The 25,085-nt window shown below is 37.8% G+C and overlaps 1 protein-coding gene across 1 annotated transcript in view; it reads right to left on the reverse strand.

The window, feature by feature from the left end:
• Positions 1–959: 959 nt before the first annotated feature.
• LOC139728168 (glutamine--tRNA ligase-like) overlaps positions 960–25,085 on the reverse strand; it is a 32,072-nt gene continuing 7,946 nt past the window's right edge. Inside the window, exons 4-20 of the mRNA XM_071639135.1 lie at positions 24,370–24,445; positions 23,740–23,858; positions 23,097–23,265; positions 22,417–22,502; positions 21,254–21,340; positions 20,310–20,488; positions 18,315–18,423; positions 17,125–17,255; positions 16,428–16,520; positions 12,967–13,104; positions 12,250–12,337; positions 11,665–11,805; positions 9,639–9,743; positions 8,141–8,361; positions 6,678–6,744; positions 4,837–4,962; positions 960–4,109 (exon numbers count right to left, since the gene is read on the reverse strand). Of these exons, the coding sequence (XP_071495236.1) occupies positions 4,059–4,109; positions 4,837–4,962; positions 6,678–6,744; positions 8,141–8,361; positions 9,639–9,743; positions 11,665–11,805; positions 12,250–12,337; positions 12,967–13,104; positions 16,428–16,520; positions 17,125–17,255; positions 18,315–18,423; positions 20,310–20,488; positions 21,254–21,340; positions 22,417–22,502; positions 23,097–23,265; positions 23,740–23,858; positions 24,370–24,445 (1,986 nt within the window). The 3' untranslated portion in view covers positions 960–4,058. The remainder of the gene's footprint in view (positions 4,110–4,836; positions 4,963–6,677; positions 6,745–8,140; positions 8,362–9,638; positions 9,744–11,664; positions 11,806–12,249; positions 12,338–12,966; positions 13,105–16,427; positions 16,521–17,124; positions 17,256–18,314; positions 18,424–20,309; positions 20,489–21,253; positions 21,341–22,416; positions 22,503–23,096; positions 23,266–23,739; positions 23,859–24,369; positions 24,446–25,085) is intronic.

Genomic DNA, 25,085 nt, shown 5'->3' on the forward strand with positions numbered 1-25,085 from the left:
TTTCAATCAAATTTGTGCTACATGTATGAAGTGTCAGGCAAGTCACAAGTAACCTCTTATTTTTTTTTTAACAATTTTCCTTACTGAAGCAAGAGTCCTTCTGACTTGTACCCTGCATTACTTTACCTTACAGTACATCCAAAAAACAAAAAAAAACAAAAAAATTACAGTCACATTTTCGCATTCATAACTTTCAAAATGATTAAACAATCTGAATGCTATTTCAGGCAATGAAACTATAACTTCTTACCTACATTTTGCAGAAAACCCCATTCAATTTGGTTAAGTGGTCACAGAGAAACGTGGAAAGTTGTAAAGCATGTCATGGGTCCGTCTCTTCCATGTTCAGCACTTGGATGCTCTTGGAACTGTGAAATCAATGGACGAAACTTGGAGGGAAGGGATTCCTCACATGTTCTTTTTTACCACTGAAGCAGATTGGATGGGGTTTGCTGTAAGATGTGGGTAATAAGTTGTAGTTTCATACCCTAAAATTGTATTTGGATTGATTCACAATTTTTAAAGTTATCGTTGCGGAAGTTCCTGTTGTAAATTTTTTTGGACATACGGTATAAACTGTTATTTTTGCGTACAGATATTTTCGCAAATTAGGAGGTCACAGACATTTTTGCGAGATGTTGTTTTTGCAAATTGACACCGATGCTATCTTAAATACATCATTACACAAGCACATGGCGACATTTTCGTGTTATTAAATTCGCAATTCAACTGTGATTTGTGAAATTAGAGAAAAATAACAGCTTATACAGTATACAGTACCTGTATCACATTTTAATTTACAAATCAACAGTCTTGACACATTCATATTTCATCTTTAGGCAGGGTGGGAGACACTTTCTGTACTCTATATCTAAGCCACAAAGATGACATGACTTCAAACACAAGAATCACACGAACATACTTTCAAGGCTTTTTTTTTAAAGAATGCATAACCAGTTGTGCTTTATTAATATTCATGATGTGGCATATTACAATGGTACTGCCAAGGTATTGAAACACTCTTTTGTGAAATCATGGCAAACTCCATCCTCTTCATTTCTATGACTGATAAGAAATTATGTGTGATATTTTCAATACATCATATTCCTCTGTATCAAGACATTGACAAGACTACCAAGACATTGACAAGACTACCAAAATAAATGCACACAGTGTAAACATGTCTCATAAGGTTGCTGAGAATGAAAGAAATATCAGGTTTTATATCTATCTGCAGGACTGTCTTCTTTTTTCTTTCGTTCGCAGCTGTATGAAAACATATAAGATCTGGCCTTATATGTTTTCTTCACTAAATACCAGAGCAAGTAAAATGAGAAATGAATACAAAACACAGAAATTAGAATAGGTGGTGTCAAGGTTTGTCTTGATGCATGTAGAGCTCCTTACACAGATCTAGAAACCACACAACTTCAATGGTCTCTGCCAGCTGCTATACATATTACAAGTACCAATTGTGCCAACACAGTGTTCATTATGACAGTCTTTATCAAGACACAAACCTATTATGCAGGGGATTGCAAAGAAAAGAGAACTATTTGCCATACTTAGGCACAGAACTGAAAGTAGCAAAATGCAAACAAATTGAAAATGTACTGCAATATCAGTTAACATAACATCTTTCAAAGATAGAATGAATAAGTCTTTGGGACATGATTTTACTACCTATTGTTTTTTGAAGGACACACATGTACAGCAACAACCAAGCTTGTCTGCAAATGTTGTCTGATTTTACTTCAGCTGTTCAGAAAATTTCATTACATAAGTTGTCGCATATGAGGTACACGTTTTCATTTATTTTCACAAGTGATAATTTTCCAAATGGTCAATGTATATGGTCAATGTATAAATGTGGATAACTCAAATTCACGGCATCAGGCAAGACTAACTTTAATCTGCCAGAAACATGGACATTCTTAGCTAAATTTGCAATATGGCTCCCATACGGTTGGCTTGGCAAATAATCAGAAATATTCTAATGAATCGATAACATATGAAGAGTTTCTTTCTAAAATGTGCTTAAGCCACTTTTGATGGTATGGAAATGGGGGAAATATGGAAAAAACCTGGATTTTTATTTCACATGCTTGTAAGTGTTTTCATGCAATAACTTCATGTCCCATAAGAGTACACCATTATGAGATAAATGAGATAGAGGTAATGTGCCTTGGAAAGGCAAAATCTATGTGTCTAGAATGATCTTTAAAGAATCAATACAGTATTTGAGGGGATTTTGTGGATTTAGCACCTTTAGGAACAAATATTTTAGCACAGTAATGTACAGCATCTAAATATTGTTTTAGTGACAATTTTCTAGGTTGATATGTTATCTCTTCACATTCTCCTCCAGTTTTCTAAATCTCTCTAAATAATCTATAAGTATATGCTTGGAAATGAAACATCTCATATCTGATAATCAAGTAATAAGCTATGCAGCTGGGAGAGCTAGCCAGCCTGGCTTTACTCTGGGGTAAACATGCAGTCAAGCATGCATGCTGGTTTCTGATTGTATCCAGTTGGATTTAGCACCTTTTGGAACAAAAGTCATTTTCATTGCCTGATTTCTTCATTTCCTGACAAAAATTTCAATACATGTACTTTGAAACGTTTGCTGTATGGGAGTAATAAAAATAAATACATTTGTGTACGAAAGTCCAATTTGATGAAAAATGGATTTAGCAGGTTTTGAAAAGGAACTCTTCATATACAAGATGATTGAATCAAATCTACATGATTATTGGAAAAGGCTGTGCAACCTTCTACAACTATACAAGATAGTTTCTGGGTCTTACTACAATGCTTTATAAACGCAGGCTAGTTCCTCAAACAACAAAGCAAAGAAATATTGCGTGAGACGTTGCCTCAACACGAAAATGAAATGTATCCCAAATAGAAATGAGTCATCTATGCTTTTACTTTGGAAGTGATTGAACTAAACAACTGTTTTCATCACTTTTACAGAAAGCAAGAACAGAAAAATGGTGATTAAACTAAACTGGATTGACATGGAAAATATAATGTAAGATTTAATCAAGCAATATGGAGATTACCAATCCACTGATATAAATTCACATGACCATTTCAAATATCCGAATTTCAAATGTCACCACAAATGTACATGTGCCCAATGTTTGGATGCATACCTGCATTTCTTTAGACAATTTAGGGTTTTACTTGCCTATGACAGGGAATGCTGGAAGAATCAGACAGAAAATTATTTACTTGTTTTATTACAAACAAGTAATCAAGGAAACATCTCTTTTTGCATATCAATTGTCGTGTAAATTAAATGCATTTGGTCATCTGAAGACTTACTTTTTTTATGTCAAACACAAATGAGCAATTCGTGGTAAAAACATATTTTTTTCTCCTACCTAACAAATTTTAGAATATGAGCAATTGATGCGTTGGTGAGCCAATATCCCTCGGTAATTACTGAGCACAATACAACAGCACACCAGAAAAAAAAATAAAACAACAAATACCTACACAAGAGGTTAGTCAATGACAATTTAAAGAGAGAAAAAAAAGAAATATTGCCAGCCTGGTTGCTACAGGCATGTCAGCAGCCATTTTGAACTATCCATAGTGCTCTTAAGATCACTCTGCTTTCATCACACAAAATGTGGAACATTCATTCAACAGATACCAGTAATATCTTATGACACAACTTTCATAACTTTTGGCCTCTGGTCACAAGACATTGTCACCATCATCATTCCTACACTATACTCTGCACTGTATGTTTCTCTCAATTTTTAAACATACACAAACTAATCTATTAAAGACCCTAACATCGGCTAAGACAGCTAACAGAAAAATATATGAGCACATCTGCTTAGAAACTGTTAGTAAACATCTCATTACGATGTTCCATAATTTGTAAACGGAAAATGTGACACTTCTAAGTCAGAGAGGTGGATTGAGAAGGAAAATAAAACAACAGTGTATTTTCAGATTATCAAAAAGGGAATATTGTATCTTAAAGAAAAAAACAGCCGACAGCTTCAACATGAATACTTGTATGGCAGCTGTTCATGTCAATTCTTTCCAGAGTCTTCTTTGAGAGCGACAGTCTTATTGAAGACCAGCTGAAAGATACAAAAGACATCATAATCACACTAATGGACCTGAATATGATTTCAAATATCCAAAATCAAAACAAAAAATGCTACAAATCAATGCTACAATTTTTGAAGGTGTTGAACAATCAGATAGGTGCTGATATCACCAATTAATTGCATCACTTTAAATCTGACAGCATCAAGAGTACTCTCTGTTATTCATCTCATCAGTAGATGAGCCTGGTTTGTTGCTATCATACATAGTGTCAAGTAGTAGCCTAGTTTCACAAAATGTTTGTTATGTCAAATCCAGCATTGGCCCTGTATATCTAGTGTTTTTTTTTTCAGTGGTATTGGAATGGCTGGACTTAAACAAAAAGGGTTTATCAGAATAACTTTACAGTACAATTATAAAGGTAGAAGACCTCATTTTCATAGCATAGCGTTTGACCATAAAAGGTTCATAACAGCTCATCAAAACACCTTCTGTAATATCCACATCACAACGTTCTAGCTTACAACATGGCGCATACTTCTTTGATGATTGGTCTTAAAGCATGCGTTCAAGAGGCTTTCTATTTTCGCAGATAACAAAGTCATTGTGTGTTTCTAGCTTTCTGCTCAACCCATTTGAATATTTCCTAGAATACAATCACATGAGACTGTGATATGAAGTGTTATCTACAGATGACATGAAAGGTATTTCACGGGAGCTTCTTAAAGAGAGTTACTACAATTTAAGGCATTTTCTCACCTTTTTGTCTGAGGCATCTGTGTCCACAGAGAAGTAACCAATTCTTTCAAACTGGAACTTGTCAAAGACCTTGGCTCCTGACACTGATTGATCAACTAGGGCACATGGGATCACTGTGAGGGAATTCTGTTAAGAATATAAATATAGATACATGCAAAACCAAAAGAAATAATGTTAAATCATGTTACCCAGGTTATACCCATCACAAAACATATTTCAGGCATCAAGTTTGGTGTACATGCAACAAGTATTATCTGTAATATTCCAATGCATTGTGCATGGCACAACTGTGATGCAGACACACGACTATATAACCCTAACAATGTCAATACCCCAGCAAAACATAGTACGAACTATTCAATTTCACCTCAACAAAAACATGACAAGCTGGGTTATGTACTTTGTGTTTATATATTTGGAGTTCACCTCATCAACAATCCCTACCATTGAGGATCCTCACAATTACTGCATCGAAAATAAACCCGGGAAGTTTGGCTAAAATAAATGACAAGGTTTCCTCCATTGAGGCACCAATAGGTAGGCATTCAAATCAGGGAAAGAAAGAAGATAAAATGTAATTTAAATTCATTCAGATGTATCTCTTTCCTCACAAATATATTTAGCATAATTGATAGTCATCGTAACCCTAACTAGGCCAGGCTATTTAGGTACATGACAAAGCGGGGGGGCTCCCAAGCCCCCATCCAGATCTTGGCCATCACCCGCGCAATCCCAACAAATTGCCTGTGATGCAATTCACAAAACTGTTGAGTTGAATTTTCAAAAAATTATCATTTATGCTAATTTATGCATAATGCATGCATGAAATCACACTTTTTGCTCTAAATCATTGAATAAAGCTCCAAAAAGACGTATTTTGTCTGTACAAATTCTTTCTGGTATTTTTAGCAAATGTAGTGAAAAAACTATGCTGTCAAAAATAATTTCTAAAGCATTTATGGTTTTCTTAATTTCTTGTGTATTTTTTTTTTTAGGTTTTTTTTTAATGAAATTTGTCGGCGACACTGCACGAAGCAAGAAAATATGTTAAGTGAATTTAATATAAAAAGGCAAAAATAATCATGCTTTCATGAAATTTGACTAAAAGTACAATATGCATTGAAATTGTATATGAATTCATGCTTTGGAGCAAGTTTTCGTCTGACATGCATGTATCTACCGGTATTTATGTGCAATTTTAAAATCGCATGCCCAGGGATCACAAATTTGGTCTCATGAGATGAGGGAGACTAAAACGTAAAAAGTCCTGAAACATTGCAGTGATAGCTTTTGGCGATAGTGACATATCATGCAGAATATCAAGGGGGACCTCCCAGGCCCCCCTGGCCTAGTTAGAGTTAAAGCTATTTCAAAACTATTCATACATTGAAAACAAATTTTAAAAGATTACAAACAAAAATCATGTACAAGAATTCTGCACTCTTGTATGCAATAGATTTCTGAGTACATAAGACTGATAAATGACTTTACACTGGAAATAAACAGTTAAATTTAATTGCAAACATCTTCAGCTTGCTTATGAGCAGTATCATTTATGAAATTTATAAGATTGTACTTTGAGCAGCGATTTGAGTGTCTTGAATAAAATTAGTAACAGACTGTAACATGCAGAAGCATTCCCCTCAACAGAAGACATACAAGATGTTTGTTGATCACAAATGGAGCCTGTGGTGACACTGAATCTGGGTCATCCATAGCATGAGAGAGATATGTGAATGAGTAAATAACAAATATATGAAAACTATGAAACCTCTTGTTGACATCAATTTGTCAAGACACAGGTGACATATCTCAAGTTATTCCCCACTGTATGACCTTACCTTGTTACAATCTGTGATAAATCCTCCAGGAACTTCTTCAGGGTCTTCTGGGTTCTTGTGCTTGAAGCTGCAAATGGGAAACAACAACAAAATAATAATGATACTAAATGAAGGAATGAATATATACAAAAATGATCAAATCATGACACCGCCCCCAGATTAAAAGGGTCAAAGGGGGATGAAACCCAAATATACATGTGCATTGAATGAAAGCAGTAATATTATTGGAACAGATCAGTGAAAGTTTGACTAAAATGTGATAATCCACTCAAAAGTTATGCATTTTTATAGTTTTTGGTGCAGTCACTGCTGGATGAGAAGACTGATAATTCATAACGTCTTATAAGGAAAAAGATGTAAAGAAAAGGTAATTAAAAATTTCGGAAAAGTTCACATTTTATGAGAAGTTCCAATTTCTTTGACTTGTTGCTGATATCTGTCAAGGGTAATATCATTCCCCCTACTTTTTGTGAAAAAGGTTAGTCAAGTATTCTTTTATCAAGCTAGACACCGAGTAGGTGAAAATACTACCAAAAGTTATGGGCGGCTAGATTTCATCTTACTACAATTGCACCTCCATACTGAATTTGAATGAATTCTGTCAAGAAAAGAGGCCAGAATGTGCACACAAAATGAGACACTGCAGCAGCGTAACACTGCTGAATCCAAAGTATCCTCAAACTGGTGAGTACAATGATATTATTACTTGACATACACTTCTAAATTTCATGGCCAGAAATGACATGCAAAAAATATCTAAGTAACCTTTGACATATCATTACTATCATTTTCATAATTAAATAATAATTGTTATGTCATTTGTACTTTGTCAACCAACTTGACCTGTTGACCTTGATGAAGTTGCCCATAATCTACCCAGTGTATCTACACTTCATGTAGTGTACTTGGGTCAGGTACGAAGAAAGTTCATATGGCAGTTTTTCTGATATTGCTAAAACAACATGTGGGACAGGGGGACACATAATATTGTTGGCACACTTTGGGCAGAGGCACACTAAACACACAAACTAAAAACAAATATACAAGATCTCCTTTCCTCTCGCTTGGCTACATTTAAAATCTATTCTAGTATCCAACCATTTATATGACAAGGAGAATAACAAGAACAAACTAAAAGAATAAAGGAAAGACACTCTTATAACGCTGTTTATCTTGCACAAGTAAGTTCACATGTGTCCTATCATGTCCTTAGTTTTTACACTCATTAAATAACTGGGCTAACCAATAACTTTTCACTTGGATGTTGTGATACATTCTACCATTGCTACTAGCATGGTTGTCACTTCACTTTCAAACGGAATCACAGGACTCTTTGGAATATACTGTGTGGCAAACAGAAGCCTGAAATTTTAGTTGGAAGTAGGGAAATGTAGTACAGAAAGATAGAGAGAGAAGTACAGACTCTCATACACAAGTGACCATAGAAACCAATTATAACTCACAGTCTCTCATAGATTCGGACTTCACATTCCAGAGGATCTGATACCCAGTGGATGAATGCCTTTGGCTTGGTTGTCTCTTCCAAAGGTGTAATTCTAGCCTTCAGTTCAGTCACTTGTCCCTTGTTGTCTGTTAAGACTGATTCCACACTGAGAACTTTGCCAGTGTATTTCAAACCAACAGGCTGGGCAGGAGTCAATCTCCTATATCCCTTCTCTGCTTTCTGAGAAGATACAATCACACATACTAATTAATACATGTATATCAAGTGAATACATCCAACTACAGTGTCATCAAATTTCTTTAAAAAGGATATGTATGACACCCAAATTTGTATTAGATTGAGTGAATGCAGAAGTATTAGTCTAACACATGGATGAAATGTGAGGAAAATTGGACAATCCTTTCAGAAGTTATGAATTTTTCAAAGTTTTGGTACTGTAATTGCTGGATAAGAAGACTACAACAAATTGTAATGTCACAGCAGGACAATGATATAAAAAAATATAAAGAAAATCCCACAAAATTTGATATTTTATGAAAAGTAAATATGCCTAATCTCTCACAACAAAACAATTTTCCTTCATTCACACAGTATTTCATAAACACAAACAGAAAAAAACCGATGGAATCCCAATTTCTTTGCTCATTTTTCCTCCAATAGTATTTCATAAAGTTAACAAAGCAATAAAAGCACTGATAAAATAGATCTAGGTCAAAATACATACCACTTGGGCAAAGGAAAAGTATTCTTCAAGCAATGCTTGCTTCACTGCTGACAGATACACATTGACTAATGTAGTACAGTTTCAAATTTCCTCCCTATGGGTGCATTCGAGCACTCTCCTAAAGCAAACGGAACTCTACCATACCCACTCCAGAGGAGTGTTTGAATGCTCGTAACATGTACCGTACCGAGCCAATAGTGGACCACGTCCAATGTGCTCCAAAAGTGTACCAAAACTGTACCAGAAGTTGGCATGTGTAGAATGTGTGTAATATGCACATACGTCATAATGCAAAGAGTTCATTCTCTTTGTTCGTAACATCTGTAAGTGGCTTAAGCATGCAAGGTGAATGGCCCTGTTGCTACAAAATGTTTTACTCCTCTAAAGATAACTAATGAGGTGCGCTTTCTCACAAAGCACTAGAACGCTCCAAATCTGGTACTGCACGGTACAGTTCGCTTTGGTTCACTTTTGAGTGCTTGAATGCACCCTATGTGTGAGTATACATGCATAACTAAACCAGGGCTTGTAACAATCCATTTTGAATCCCAGTTGTCTAATCAGGCTACCATAAGATAACCTTTTTGAAATGTGATCTGACATCAATTTTTAGTGGTCCCAGGACACTGGGCCTCCACTATTGTCAAGTCCTGGATAAATATGAATTTCTGTCAACCATGTCACGTTGATATGGCTAGACACTCAATTGTTCTTGCTTTCTGCTACAGACAAAAACCCCATACTGGAAGCACTTGCTGCTCACTAAACTGACCTGCTGGAAGTCGTCTCTCTCGATGTACACCACAGAACCAAAGCCGACGGTGTGCGTGCCCTGCTTGGCATCGTGGGGGATATTGGGCACCTCCAATGTGCAAACCTGTGACATATGATTAGTTCAGCATTAACAATAGTATTCTAACATGAATTTGAAGTCTTTTGTCAGTGTATCCTATTTAGCAACCAGCCATTGATGCCAGCACTCATTTACATTACAATTAGGCCCCCCCCCCCAAAAAAAAATTGTTGCATTGGCGTAACCCGCCCGACCCTAAAATTTCCGCCGACCCCATGTTTTTTTTGGGGTTTTTTGCTATCGATATCAAGTATCTTGCTGATTGCAATCGCGATCGCAAAAACCCGGTGGTGGAAACGGCTCTGCCGGGGATGCGTACCTCGAGGGAGAGCTAGCTATAGCGCGTACCCTCGCTTGATCAGTACGTCGTCTGTTTCCAACACGGACGCGTACTCTATCAAGATTTATACAGTGTACATGTATTTGCATTTAGACTGCATTGTATTGTGTACAGTTTTGCCATAGGTTTCTTGTGTGGAAAACGTACATGAATCTGTATATGTGGGACTGTATTACAGATCGCCGTGTGCGATGAAAAGATCGTACACATGCGTCTATTTGCATCTATCATATCTAAGTCAAAATAGTAAAATATGAAGTGAAAACATTCAGGATAGGGATTTCAACATCTTTAAATTCTGTGAAGGGGTATAGTTCCAGTAATATCGGCCTTATAAATGATTTGTAGAATAGATGAACGCAGCACATTCAGTGCAGCAGTTGTACTGTTAAACTGTTTATTGTTTAGCAGTGCAATGAGTCTCTAGTTAGCCAAGGTCGGCCAGCGGGATAGGTGTAAGGATCTACGGAGCAATAGGGTTACAGTAGCCTCCTGCTGGCTGCCTGAAATGAAGCTGTACACAGTCTTGATTTTGGTGTAGTATGTTGACTGTTTATTATTATTACACAGGAACCATCACTAAGCGAAACTTTAATTCAATGCAGGGTGATCATGGAGTTATCATGTTTTAAAAAAAAATCAAATAAAGAGTCTTCATATGGGATTTCCTGGCATTTGACAATAGAATTTACACATCTTAGAGCTGTTGTAAAAACTACAGTCAACCTTGCCTATTAAAGCGGAATCTTTCATAGGACTGAAGAAATAGCTTAGATTTAAAGAAGATTTGTCTTTAAAACAATAGAATATAAAGAGAAGAGAACTTTATAAGACCTTTGACTTAATAGGCGATTATTCGACTTATGAAGGTTTACTGAACTAGTTTTTTTGTTTGTTTGTTTGTTTTTTGTGTTTTTTTTGGGGGGGGGGGGGTGGGTGCAGTCGCTGAAGGGGGGTACTCGATCTGGGGGAAATTTTGGGAGGGATTTATTTTTTTTTTAAAAATCCCTACCTACCTACCCTATTTTTCAGTGACCCGTTACTCCAATGCAACATTTTTTTTTTTTTTTTTGGCTTAAAACACAGGCAGCCAAAAAAAAAAAATCCGACCGCCCGACCCTATTTTAAAATCTCATGTTACGCCAATACAACCTTCTTTTTTTTTTTTTGGCCTTACTTGAGGCATCACCTTCATTTTATATTTTTTATTTTCAAAAGATCACATCATAGCCTATTCAAGGTCAACTATGAGAAGGAATTATTGATTAGACTATCTAGCATGACAACTGTCAATGCGGGGAATGTTATACTGTATCTCATATCTACTATCATTTGGGGATTTGGGGATTTTTCACTACAAGCAAAGTTGCTAAAGATCAAATGAAGAAGAAGAAATAAGAAGAAAGAGAGTGAGAAAAAAAACACCAGTCCACTTGCTAAAGATATACCTTAGCTAACATGAAGATGGGTGCATCATAGGCTACACTTTCCTTCTCAAGCTGAAATTACACCACTTGTGCCGCAACAATGAATGGGTAATTAATTAATTGAAAAATACCATAACACCTGGGGTCTTTGTGCATCGAGACAGCACTGGTATCTTACCTTTGACTCAAAGTTGGATATTGAGACCTTGATGGGATCAAGTACAGCCATGACCCGCTTGGCTGTATTGTTGAGGACATCTCGCACACATGACTCCAGCATGGACGGGTCAAAAGCCACTCTGGACATGGTTACACCGATCTGGGCAAGATACATGGAACAATCATTTGATTTCATATTTAATAGGATTTCATCTTTTCATCTGGCTTTCCAGGAAAGGAAGCCATTGAATGCTTCACCATATCCCTCATTGGAAAGGCTGGCAATCTTTACTTCCATGAATCTTTGCTTTTAGTCTGTGAAATCAAGATCAGCCTCCCGCTTCAATGCAGTCTGGAGTCTAAGAATTCTACATGAGTTTCTGATGGTGCAAAACATGACAGCAATTTACATCAAGCAAGATATACAACAAAGAACTGATTGCATGGGTGGAAAAGTGAAACATTGAAAATGTATTTAGAGTAGTGCTATCTGGAGTGAAGTAAACGATGGAAAAAGGATTTTTAATGTCCCTTCCACTCCTCTCCAGCTATGAACGCCACACTTCAAAAGTTCAACACAAGAGCAACACATGCCGGAACTTACCTTTGCACAAAACATGTTGATGGCTTCAGATGGAAAACCTCTTCTCCTCAGGGCTGTCAGTGTAAACAGTCTTGGATCGTCCCAATCCCTGAATAGGAAATCAAACAAAGGTGCTCATATCAGAGACTCCAACCCCGAGCACCTTCTGATCTGGAGATTCTCCCGCCTGAAACCCCTAGCAAAAAGGAGACTCAAACTTGATGTGGGCGAAGCGCACGTCACGAGCGCAGTGCACCAAGTTCCTTGCGGCCAGGGTCCATGCAGGGCCCGCGTAAAGGGCCCTAGAAGCTCAAAGGATCTAGATGCTCTCTCGTGCTATCTCGATAAAGGCTTATTTTTCAACATACTATGGCAATAAGTAAGAAATCATTTCAAGCGGGAGACACAGAGCCAGGGCAGGAGAAATTAAATCTCAAATGGGAAAACGGGAGATTTTGAAAAAATGGACTTTCAGCGGGAGAGTTGGAGTCTCTGTCATATCTATGTGTAACTTTGTATTAAAGTTTGAGACAAAGTGAATTAATGAAAATCATGGAGACATAATTTTTCTTTGAGAAAACAAACGTACACAGGACATTACAATAATTCCAATTTTATCTATAATCTTATATAATATTTCTAGCTTCATTTCCAGAGAGATGGATTGAAGAAACTGTTTGCCACTGCCACTGGAAAAGTTATTTTAGTTATTTTAAGCAAGAAGATGACAACACTCACCTGACAATGCCTGCTGTGATAAGTTTGCCTATTTTCCTCTTGGAGACCACTGTGTAGTGCATGTTAAGCCTGCCATACTCCCACTGAACAGGGCAGTACACATCCAATGCATTGCATAGCCAGTAGTAGGAGGACCGTCTGTACCCACGTAGGAGAGGACACAAAATAATAGAAAGCACTCGTCAGTTTGGGGTAGTATAATCACCTGACCAATGATTTTTGCCTGGCACATAGAAATGAAATTAAACACAAATGCTTTCAAAAGCCTGCTAAGCATATCAACCTATCACAATCAATTCATACAAAACTTTGACATTTCAAGAAAGTAGTTGAAAAAGTTTCTTCTGACATTGGTACATCTAGATTGTGTTTTTTGCTTTTGTTTTTTGATGTGTTTGTGAATATACTCCAAGTAATACTGTGATTAGAAGTTTACGAAAATCACATGCAGAGTAGCAAATATTCCTTTAGATCCTAAAGCTTGTAAGAGAAATCTGTTTTCAATCAGAAATTCTTCCTTTCTTGGGTATAAGACGTCAAGATGCATCATGCATACACACATACAACTTTGGCATCATTATGAGGTTAAAGGAAAGAGCAGACCAAGACCTGACTCTTTTCAGCAAAAATCAGTATATGGGTATTCGAACAATCATGAAAAGTTGCTATAAACTCAAGAGACCCTAGATTCTAAATGCTAATAATAAATAATGGCACATTGCAAACAATATGGTCATCACAAGTAAGCTGTAAATTATGCAGAGTAGATTTGGAAAAGATCCTAGCATCCCAACTACGTACTTGATGGAAAGTAGCTTGAAAAGATGTGCCAAGTACAAACTTGGCATTGTATGAAACAGAAACTGAGATGGCAGTATGTAGAAGGGTACACTCTCAAGCAGTTACCTGCATGTTCAGTTTTGTTTTTGTTTTTGTTGTTGTTTTTGGTAAACAGTATAATTTCTGCGTATGAAACCCTTGATACCCTACTATCATCATCTCATCGTCAGGGTGACAAGATCTTTTATCTCACATTTTGGTGAAAATCACTCTTTTGGATTAATTCTCAAATAATCTGTAAAGTGAGGTCCTGTCAAAATCCTAGCTGTCTTACCCCAAATATGAAGCCACCAGGGCTTGTCAAAGGAAAGGCAATCCCAACTGGTATAGTTCTTCGGCTGCCATGATTTTTTCACTCTCCTGAACATTTGACATTTTCAAGATACACAAAGTGGCCATTGCTGACATTTTTTGTATTTTGTGTGGGTAGAATCATTTACTTTTTGTTATAAAATATGAAAGATGTATGCACAGGACACAAAAAGGCTGGCATATAGGGTGAGAGTTATTGATAAGCATTGACAGATAAATGTACCAACACTTTGCTGGCCAAGATTGCCTATAGTATGAGCTGCTGTTGATGTTTCTTAGTGATGGCCCATGTGTAACCAATCAGAGGTGACAGTACATAACAGGGACCAAAATCATGGTTAGTAAAGAGAAATACACGTCCTGATACGGTGAGAAAATTTGGTTAAACAACAAGAGACCCGGGGGTCACGCGCTCACCTGAGTATCGCAAGTTCACCTTCCACGCATTCCTGCAGACTCTTACCTGAGAACATTGGAAACTTATTTAATATTCATTAAATTAGGAGGTTTGGACCCCCTGGGGCCCCCAAGGGAAGCATGGTGCCCATTCAAACACTTTGGTAATGCTACTTGATAAGTTTGGTGAAAATCCATTATGTTGTTTTCAGCAAGAAGATGAAAATTTAGGTCCGCATTTGGACCCCCCCCCCCCCCCCATCCCATCCTGCTTCCTTGGGTTCCAAGGGGGTGGGAGGGGGGCACCAATGATTCTCCCATGAACAAACTTGAAACAGCAGTCATCAATATACTGACTTATTGTATTAACTTAGCTCAATCACTTCCAGTTCTAGAGAAAATCTGTACAGATTCCTTACAGGAGGGGGGGGGGGTCCCCTGGGGCCCCCCAGGTGGAGCATGGTGCCCATTTGATGGAATTGAGATTCTATCTCCCTAGGGATGCTACCTGCCAAGTTTCGTGAACATTAGTGATAGGGTTTTCAAGAAAAAGATAAACATTTACAATTTCGGTCCAAATTTCGGTCCAAATTTAGGCCCCCTGGGGCCCAGTAAGTGGGGCATGGTGCCCATTTGATGGAAATGAGATTCTTTCTACCTAGGGATGCTACCTGCCAACTTTGGTGAAAATTCATAATGGCATTTTCAAGAAAAAGATGAAAATGTACAATTTGGGCCCCATTAGGACCCCTCTAAACCCCCCTCCCCTGGGTCCCAAGGGGGGCACCTATGATTCTGCCATGAACAAACTTGAAACTACAGTTATCAATGTACTAATTCATAGTCTTAACTTAGCTCTATCACTTCTGGTTCTAGAGAAGAAGATTTTTTAAGATTCCTTAATTTTAGGGGGTTTGGGCCCCTCTGGGGCCCCCCAGGTGGGGTATGGTGCCCACTTGAACAAATTGAGATCCTATCCCCCTAGGGAGGCTACCTGCCAAGTTTGGTGAAAATCGGTCAAGGGGTTCTCAAGAAGAAGATGAAAATGTAAAAGTTTATGCACGACGGATGACGCACGCCGGACGAAGAGCGATCGCAATAGCTCACTTAGGTGAGCTAAAAAAGATAAGCCTGAAAGCAGTAACAAAGCAGTGCTGTCGATATAGCAGCAAGGATTTTGTCAGTTTATTTTCCCAACACTGTCAGGAGATTTCTTGAAGCACAAAATGGCCCTAGTTTGAATTCATTCTCCCTGTGTTTGATATGAGACTTTTCATTAACAGCTCAAGCTGTTGCACGGAAACCAAGTACTTCTTGACATCAGGATTCTTGCCATGTAGCTGAGCATTGCCTGCGCTCGACCTCGTGCACCGAGAGCTAAGCCACCAGGGACATTCCCTTGCCTGCGTGAATTTTCCAGGCAACTTGGAGTCCTCCTGGCAGTGAATGGAGGCTTCGCCATAACTTCCCGACAAACTCCACCAAGACTTTTGTGTGGTTTTCAAACGGATGCTGTTCAAGGTTGCAAAGGTGCTGTACTCCATGACAGCCACTAGCTTATCTTCATAGTGAAAACCATGGAAAACACCCCAGCTTCAAATATAGTGAGGCCAAATCCTGTGGGCCTTGCTTACATGTCTACCATAAAGCGAGCTGCCAACTTTCCCCTGAAAATCAACAGGTCCTGTTCTACAGTGACTGGTCATCTCAAAGCTCAAAATCTACTGACCTCAATGTAACAAGACACTTCATATGTAAAACAATGTACTTCTTTTCTACAAAATATATGAAAAAGCACAAACAAAAAACTATCATAGCTATCATGGAAATCATAAACAAGCTCTATGGATATAAATGTCATTAAATCAACAAAGCAAAATCTTTAGGTATCGCTGGTCAAAGAGTTAACATACCTTGACTGAAACTCCTTGGTACAGAGCGAGTGCGTGATGTGCTCAATAGAATCACAAAGACAGTGTGTGTAGTCATATGTAGGGTAGATACACCTAGACAAGTATGCACAGAAAGAGCACAAATATTGGCGAGGGTAGTGTTAAAATGACATAAGAATAATTCTACTTCTACTAGAACAAAGTTGCATACATGGAAAATTTATTTTATTTGCAATGTTCTCTACTTAAAACTACAAATCATTTCCATCAATTCTCAAATACGACAACTTTCACTAACTATGCACAATATGAACATGTGAGATCTATTACTGAAACTGCACTAGTCTTACACTCGAGACACAGTGAACAGTTCCAGCACGTTTATTTTCATATTTCACTTCACATCTGTACGTGTACTTTAAACGAAAAAGAAACAAAAATATAAACAAGCAGTTAGCAAAATGCAAAATATGATATAAAGTTGGTTATGACAAGAAAGTGTGTCAGCATATGTACATAAAAGACAATTCCCTATAACATGTGAAATATGAAGGAACCGCAAAAGCAAAGCTTGTGAAAGCGTGTTCCAATTGTGCTAGTGATTGTAAGAAATCTGGTGTTAAAATATTTCTTGTCAGCATGCATGTTCACAGTTTCTGTTGTAGATCATTGAGAAAAACTGTTGAGGACCGTGAGGCTTAGGTGGCATGGTACATACCATTGGTCCTTGCTGCGGTGGTGGGGGGTATACTTGATGCGGTAGGCTACCGGGTCTTTCTTGCCTTCCTCCAAAGTGGTCTTCATCCTCAATGTGACCTCCCCTTCCTCAAACTTCCCTTTCCTCATATCCTGAGACAGGAGAAACAATGAAACAAAACAAAACAAAAACAGCATAAGCAAGTGTTTCATGCTGAAGAAATATCAATCCTGTGAAATTTTACTAGAGCAAACATCTGTAAAAACAAGACTATTTACTGTCATTGCTGTTTTCAGCCTTAGATATAATGATAATAATATTATTTTGGTGAAAAGCTTCTTGGACCATACATTCTGGTATGATGGAAATGGTGTAGGCTTATCAGAAGACCTCAAGCTCTCTGGATGGTGTCTCACTGACAGCAATTCTGCAGAACATCTTCGACATGTTTGCCCCAATTCTCCCAAATGTACTTAATGAGCATGTTTTGCTGCAAAGCATGTCGGGCCGACATTCTTTTTGCAAGACAGATTGCCACACGCACTGCACATACATGTAAATCATGCTGCTTGTACGTACGCTAGCAGGCTTCACTTCCAAAAGCTCATAATAGGGGGTCCAAATCCTAACCCATTTCCATCCTTATAGAGAGTATCTTTAAGCATCTGGAACAAACATGGGTCTATGGTTGACTGCCCGAGTTGGGGGGGGGGGGGTTCATGTCAGCAACTAGGCAGTAATTACAAGTGAATTTACATGCCTTTCTACTGTCTAGTATATCAACAACAAAGCACCAATTACTATCTAAAGAGTGAGTAAAGCCTGATGATTTTACAGGAGCCTTATCACTGTCATTCTTATGTGATCTTCATACTTACGTTGTTAAAATAGCTTTAAAAGTGCAATCACAAGAAGACAATATGCAAGGGACACAATATTTAAAATGTTGACACTTGGTCTGTTTCACTGGGTTACCTAAGTGGACACCTTTCCCTTCTCAGCCTATCCTAACAAGCTCTGATGTACTAACAAAAAATCCCTCCAATTCGCCTCAAATGTACTTCAGAATGACAGGAAATATTCTACTCTATAGTAGGCTTTTAATGCAAAACTCTTTTATTATGAACTCTCAATCATGACTCATTGTTCAACCTTATAACATACAAAGGATCAAGGTACAACTACAATTCCAAGTCAGTGAAGTAGTCTACCTCAAAGAGGCGAAGGCTCTCCTCAATGGGGCGGTCCCTCCAGGGCGAGTCTGGAACATTGAAACCCTTCAGGTCCTCTGACTTCATATGACAAACATAAGCATGGCCCCTGTTTGAAAGATAATACATACTTCCACTATCACAAACATGTTAGTAATATTGACTTTGTCTTAAGTAAGTACTTCTACTATGTATCGTACGCTGAAGTCATTTTGTTTTTCTTTTTTTTTGGTGGGGGGGGGGGGGGGGTAAAACCAGAACTGTTCGCATGCATTCTTATCTTGCAAATTTCACAGAAGCCAAAATTTGCTAAATTAGAATGCACACAAAAGTTCTTGTCTACACTATATGCATTGAATGCCAGTGGCAATTCACAAAGTATTTATGACACAAAAGATGCTGATTGACAAATTGCCCTACATCGACGTAAATAAGCACTGAATTGATCAGTGTTTTAGTAGTAGCCATGATAAAAAAATCATGGGCGTACATACTCGAGCAGGATTTGAACCTACGACCTCCTGATCACCGGACAGGCGTCATCTCCACTAGACCACCGAGCTTTCGCCCGAAAGCTAGTGTTGGTTCTAATCCTTATAGCATGCAGCGGGTACTGCTTTGTTATTCAAATTCATGATTTTCTTCCGTCGAGATGTTTTCATTGCAACTGATTGACAAATTGCCCTACATCGACGTAAATAAGCACTGAATTGATCAGTGTTTTAGTAGTAGCCATGATAAAAAATCTCGACGGAAGAAAATCATGAATTTGAATAACAAAGTGGTACCCGCTGCATGTGATAAGGATTAGAACCAACACTAGCTTTCGGGCGAAAGCTCGGTGGTCTAGTGGAGATGACGCCTGTCCGGTGATCAGGTGGTCGTGGTTCAAATCCTGCTCGAGTATGTACGCCCATGATTTTTTATCATGGCTACTACTAAAACACTGATCAATTCAGTGCTTATTTACGTCGATGTAGGGCAATTTGTCAATCAGTTGCAATGAAAACATCTCGACGGAAGAAAATCATGAATTTGAATAACAAAGCAGTACCCGCTGCATGCTATAAGGATTAGAACCAACACTAGCTTTCGGGCGAAAGCTCGGTGGTCTAGTGGAGATGACGCCTGTCCGGTGATCAGGAGGTCGTAGGTTCAAATCCTGCTCGAGTATGTACACCCATGATTTTTTATCATGGCTACCCCTAAAACACTGATCAATTCAGTGCTTATTTATGTCGATGTAGGGCAATTTGTCAATCAGTTGCAATGAAAACATCTCGACGGAAGAAAATCATGAATTTGAACAAAACATGCTGTTGGCTCTCATTTGCAAAAGTTTCATGCCGTAAATATTTCTTGCTTTACAGTAAGTAAAATCTGCCAAATGGAATGGCAATCTAGGTTTCATTAAAACTTGACCTAATATAAGAAAGTTAGGGAATTTAGAAGTTTCACAAGAGTGATGTTAGGGGCAACTACACAGGTCTCCTATTGACCTGTACACAAACAAATTCCTTGTTTTTTGGCATTTAATCAACATTAGTGAGTTGTAACAATCTTTCACACCAAATCATTGCAGTTTTGTTATAAACTAGTAAGGGTGAATTTCACGAGGAAAGGGGGTTTAGTTGTTTAATTGTTAACCAAAAACATTTTGATAATATTTCTGTGTACAAGCCAAGAGGAAATTGTGACGTAATGACATTATCGCCTCTTCTCATTTGTTTGTGTGTGTCGTTTAAACCAATATCAATTTTGGGAGAAAATATGTGACATTAAAATTACATACCATTTGTATTTCATGTGTATGTGACCTCTACCATTCTGTTTGTTTGATTTATTCCTTTTGTTAAAGTATACTTGAACATTGTACATAATTTTGATTCAAGTTTTGGGCTCAGGTGAGCTGAAAACAGGAAGAGGAACAATGGTAATACTTGCAGCTGTGCTTTGACTAAATCTATGTGCATAAACCTCACAAGAAGTACTTACCTCTTGATAAGTCTTACAGCCAAGTCATAGAGCTGCTGGAAATTGTCGGAAGCATGTGTGACCTTATATGGGGTATATCCAAGCCAAGTGACCATGTCATAGATACCCTTGAAGAACTTCTCCTCCTCCTTTTCTGGATTTGTGTCATCGTACCTCAGGAAGGTAATCCCATCCATTGCCTAGAGTATCATTGCACATGATGATGAATTAAAGATATGGAAGAAAATATCACATCAAATTCCTGCGGCAATCAAGTGACTAGGACATACCACAAACATTTACATTTATCTCGCAGCAATTCATAGGTATCTCATTTTCTTCGGTGCTGAATGAGATATTGTGTTTAAGATATACATGTATACATATTTTGTTTTCTTACTCCTGCAATTGAGAAAACTTTCAATTTTGACAACATGAATGATCATAAGCAAGGCTCGTATGAAGGATGCTACCTCTGCTTGGATGACAGCAAATGGAAGAGAGACTGACTGAAAACAGTTCTCTTTATAATCAAAATGTCAACTTTATTTGCCTATTTTACCTTGGCAATGACATCCACATTCCTGCTACAAATAAATGTGTTATAAGCAGGTAACAAATAAGCACTGAACTACCTTCACAACACTTTCCTGGTTTGACTTGCTTTAGCAGCAGTCCAGCAGTGATTCACACTTCACAGAAATTTTCCAGTTCTTTCGGGGTTCATTTGGCATTAGGAATGCAGAAAAATTATTTAAAAATCTGAACTTTTATAAATTTCATATACTTAACTACTAAAAGATATTTTCAAAAATCAGAACACACTGAAATTGATGCATTTTCTTTCAGTGAAAAATCTGAATATTCAGATTAAATCTGAACATTTGGCAGGTATGGGAATGAGCCACCTGAACTGACACATTTCACTGACAAAGAACTTTCTGACTCTACTCATTTAGACTCACCCTTGCATAGCCAAAGTTGAAGTTGATGGCTTTGGCATGACCAATGTGCAAGATGCCATTAGGTTCAGGCGGAAATCGTGTTCGCACCTACATGAACATCAGCAAAGGAAAGATCATGACAACAACACATTGAAATTCAAATCAATGCTTCATTCACAAATATCTATAAAACTAGATTTATACAAACGCACAAACACGCACAACCAAAAAACATCAGTGCACTGTGCCACTAACATTATGCATGAAGCCAAAGAAACATGTTTTGTTATGCAGCAGATCTTAGAGATAGAATTTTCTCCACAGCCACTATATCGAAATATGGGCCTGTCTACACATCCCTCCAACACTGAAGCACCATGACTGCCTCCTTTTATAAAAACACAAGCACTGTAACAATATGGAATTTTGCTAGTTTCTTTACACAGATACTGCTATCATTTGGATATCAGTGCATCAGTATCTTTGTAGCTCATAATGACACAGCAAAGCAGTAATTCATGCAATTCTTCAGCCTGAAGGTGACTATCTTTTAGCCCTTTCAAGGTTCTGCCCATGGAGATGATATTGAAGTCCATGCCAGGACATACTGATGTCATGTGCTATACTGTAAAACATGATATATTCGCGGCATGAATTTTTCGCGAATTGGAGCTGACAGCCTTTTTCGTGGCATGAAATTTTCGCGAAGTGCCACTGGCGTTCAATGCATATGGTGTTAACAAGGACTTTCGCGTGCATTTTAATTTCGCGAATCTTGGCGCTCGCGAAATTCGTGAAATTAAAGTGCAAGCGAAAATTCCTCGTTTTACAGTAAACAAAATTACACAGGTACACCTTGCAAGCTTGCCAGTATTACAAATGAAGAGCTTCATTTGAAACAGAGCTCTGTGCTGGGTTGAGCACCAGCGAGACAGTGTGCTGGTTTGAGCAGTGTGCCGGAAGCACATGGAAGGTAGTTTTCTCCCTTCTTAACACATTTCAACAAGCAGTGTCTACTGTGAAAGTGTTATGATAAAATCATTACCGGTACATTAAATCTTTATCGTGCAGCTGTCTAGTATATAGACTCAACATGAGAATTACCAGTGTTGCATAACTAGTTGCTTTGTGATTTCATGTACAGCAATTCATTAACAAATTGCAAACCGTTCATTCCAAATTACCTGGCCTCCTGTTAATTTCAAATGTTCTTGCAAGAGTTGCATGGTATTCGGGGTAGTGACGTATCCATCAGTCTTGTAGTTTTCTCCTACAAATAATCATGAAAACATTGGAAAGCATGAATAATGTTGATATACCTTTTTTTTTCAAATGAAGACTTTTATCTGGAAAGTGGAAAGATATATCTTTATCTTTAAAAGTTTTCATATCACATCCTAAAACAAAACTTTACCTGTCACTTTTGGATCAACATCTACTGGCTACTGGAATTTTGGTGGCTTACTCAAATCTGTCGATTTGCAAAATTTAACCATCAAAAAAACTGTCATAATCTACACAAAACTACATTAATCTTGTGGTCAGCTACCAAGTTCAGAACAACAGTGAAGGCCATTTTACAGCCTCCCTAATCCCTAATTCTCACATCTACAAACAACATATTATTAAGATATCACCGCACATTAAGGTTGAATTTGAAATTCAATGAAATGGTTGGTTGGTTGTAACTACATACCACAAATTTTAGGTCTAAATGTTGATCCATGACCCTTCAATCTCATGACTAATATTACACCCACATTTAAAATCTTGGTTTCATTATGTGCCTGCATTGATTCATGCTTCATTTGGATACAACATTCCACTGACTTTATCACTGTTCATCATGACATGTGTAACACACCTGGCTTGTGGAACTTGACTGCTTCCCCCATAAGTTGGTTGATGGACAGTGGTGCCTTAGGTTCTGCTGGTGACTCCAGGTCCTTCTCTGGCTCAGCCCTCTTCAGTTCCTCCTTGGACTGCTTGGACTTGTTCTTGGCTTCACCACTTGACTTTTCCTTCCTGCCATCCTAAAAAGAATGAAGACACCATGCAAAGATGAACATCCAGCTATTCAGCTTTTAACTTTGACCCACGACATTTCAGTTAATCAGCTCCGCTATGCTTCTCATATAAACATGCTAGTTATAAGTCAGGACTCTCTTCAGAAGGCTCCACAGATATCAAGTTTGGGAGGGGGCTGTCTCAGCCAGGTAAGACAGTCTTAATGAATTTTATGCCCCTCATTCTTCATAGCAAATGCATGAAATAGTAGAATACATTAACATATCTAGTTTGAAATGTAAAAAAGAAAAGAAATATAAAATGCAAGAATGCAAGAGGGCAGTGTCTATGTGTGTATTCTATCAGACTGGCAAAAATACCAGCCAGGTTCGCATTGAGGTCAACAAGTCAGCAATGAGCACAACGTCAATATTTATGATTCATTGTTTCAAAACTGTGTACACAAACAGACCAAAGGATGTTCTGCATCCATTCTGTACCTTGCCAGGTTTTGTCATGTCTGCTTCTGTCTTGGGGCCAAGTAAGATGAGAACCTGCATGTCCACCTCATTCTTGATGGCTTTCCCATCGGCCCACTTGAGTTTCTGACGTACTTCACCTGCAAAACAGTGGCCAAATTATCATGAAAATGAACTGGATGACAACATTTGAGAAAATGTTTTCAGTTCATTGTTGAAAACAAACACATAAACTACAAATGGCAGCACATTCTGTAGCGAGATCAAAACCAGCTCAATTATACAAGTGTAATACAATTTGTAGAGTATGCTGCAATCTTGCTATGATAGCACTAGTTGAATAAAATGGTAGCATTTTGATTCTTGCATATGATGTCATGTAATATGAATTAGGTAATCATTAAATAAAGTTGCATCCTCATGCCACTCTTTCAACAAGGACTTTGTGAATGACAAAGGAACTAATGAACAACCCCCCCCCCCCCCCATGATACAAAGCGAGTTTGTACACCAAAATATTAAAGTTTTAAATGTTAAAGTGCACCTGATCTTTGAAAATGTGGGGTTTCAATATCAAAAATGTTCTCCTCATCCTCAGTTTTGCTTACTAGAAGTGACACAGAACTGATTTCACTGATGTAACATACTTACTGATGAGAAGTCCCATGTTATATTGGTACCTCTTTTCCAGCAGACCATCCTTGTGCTTACTAATTGCCCTCTCCACCTAGGGAAGCATAACAGAAACATTCTAAATTCGAGTACTCTTCCTCATGGATTAAATCTTTACCATGGTGAATAAATAGGACAAATCTATATCATGAAAACTGCATAATAGCACGAATCATGTTTTTAGTTAAAAAACAGAGGACATCTTGTGGCAATTGGGAGTCACAGCGTGAAATCATAGAAAATAACATCAGTAACAATACTGACACAAATGGAGCTGTACAGTTGCAACATTCAAGATATCAGGAGTACATCAAGCAGGATGATGAAATATAGCAGAAGGATGATGAAATATAGCAAAATATGCAGGAACCTCCATTGTACTTTAAACCGTATAAACTACAACAAAGAGAAGGCTTAGCATGTTACAGCAAGATACACTAAATCATATGATGCACATACATATGCATGTAAGAGGTGTCTTTTCAATCACTAGATCCTTTGCACAAGTTTCATCTTTTAGTAAGGAAAAATATCAACTGATTTCTAGGTGATTCACAAGAATATATAGGCAAGGCACACTTATTTATTTTTTTTTTTTACAGTATCAATGTAAAGGCAGCATTCAATATCAAGAGATAAGGCCATTATCAAGTATCTAAATTTGACAACATATTTCGTAAATCCTAAGACACAGA

Source organism: Diadema antillarum, unplaced genomic scaffold (genome assembly GCF_040938485.1).
Source record: "Diadema antillarum isolate AM-2024a unplaced genomic scaffold, OU_Dant_1.0 scf00000018, whole genome shotgun sequence".
Classification (NCBI taxonomy): Eukaryota; Metazoa; Echinodermata; class Echinoidea; order Diadematoida; family Diadematidae; genus Diadema; species Diadema antillarum.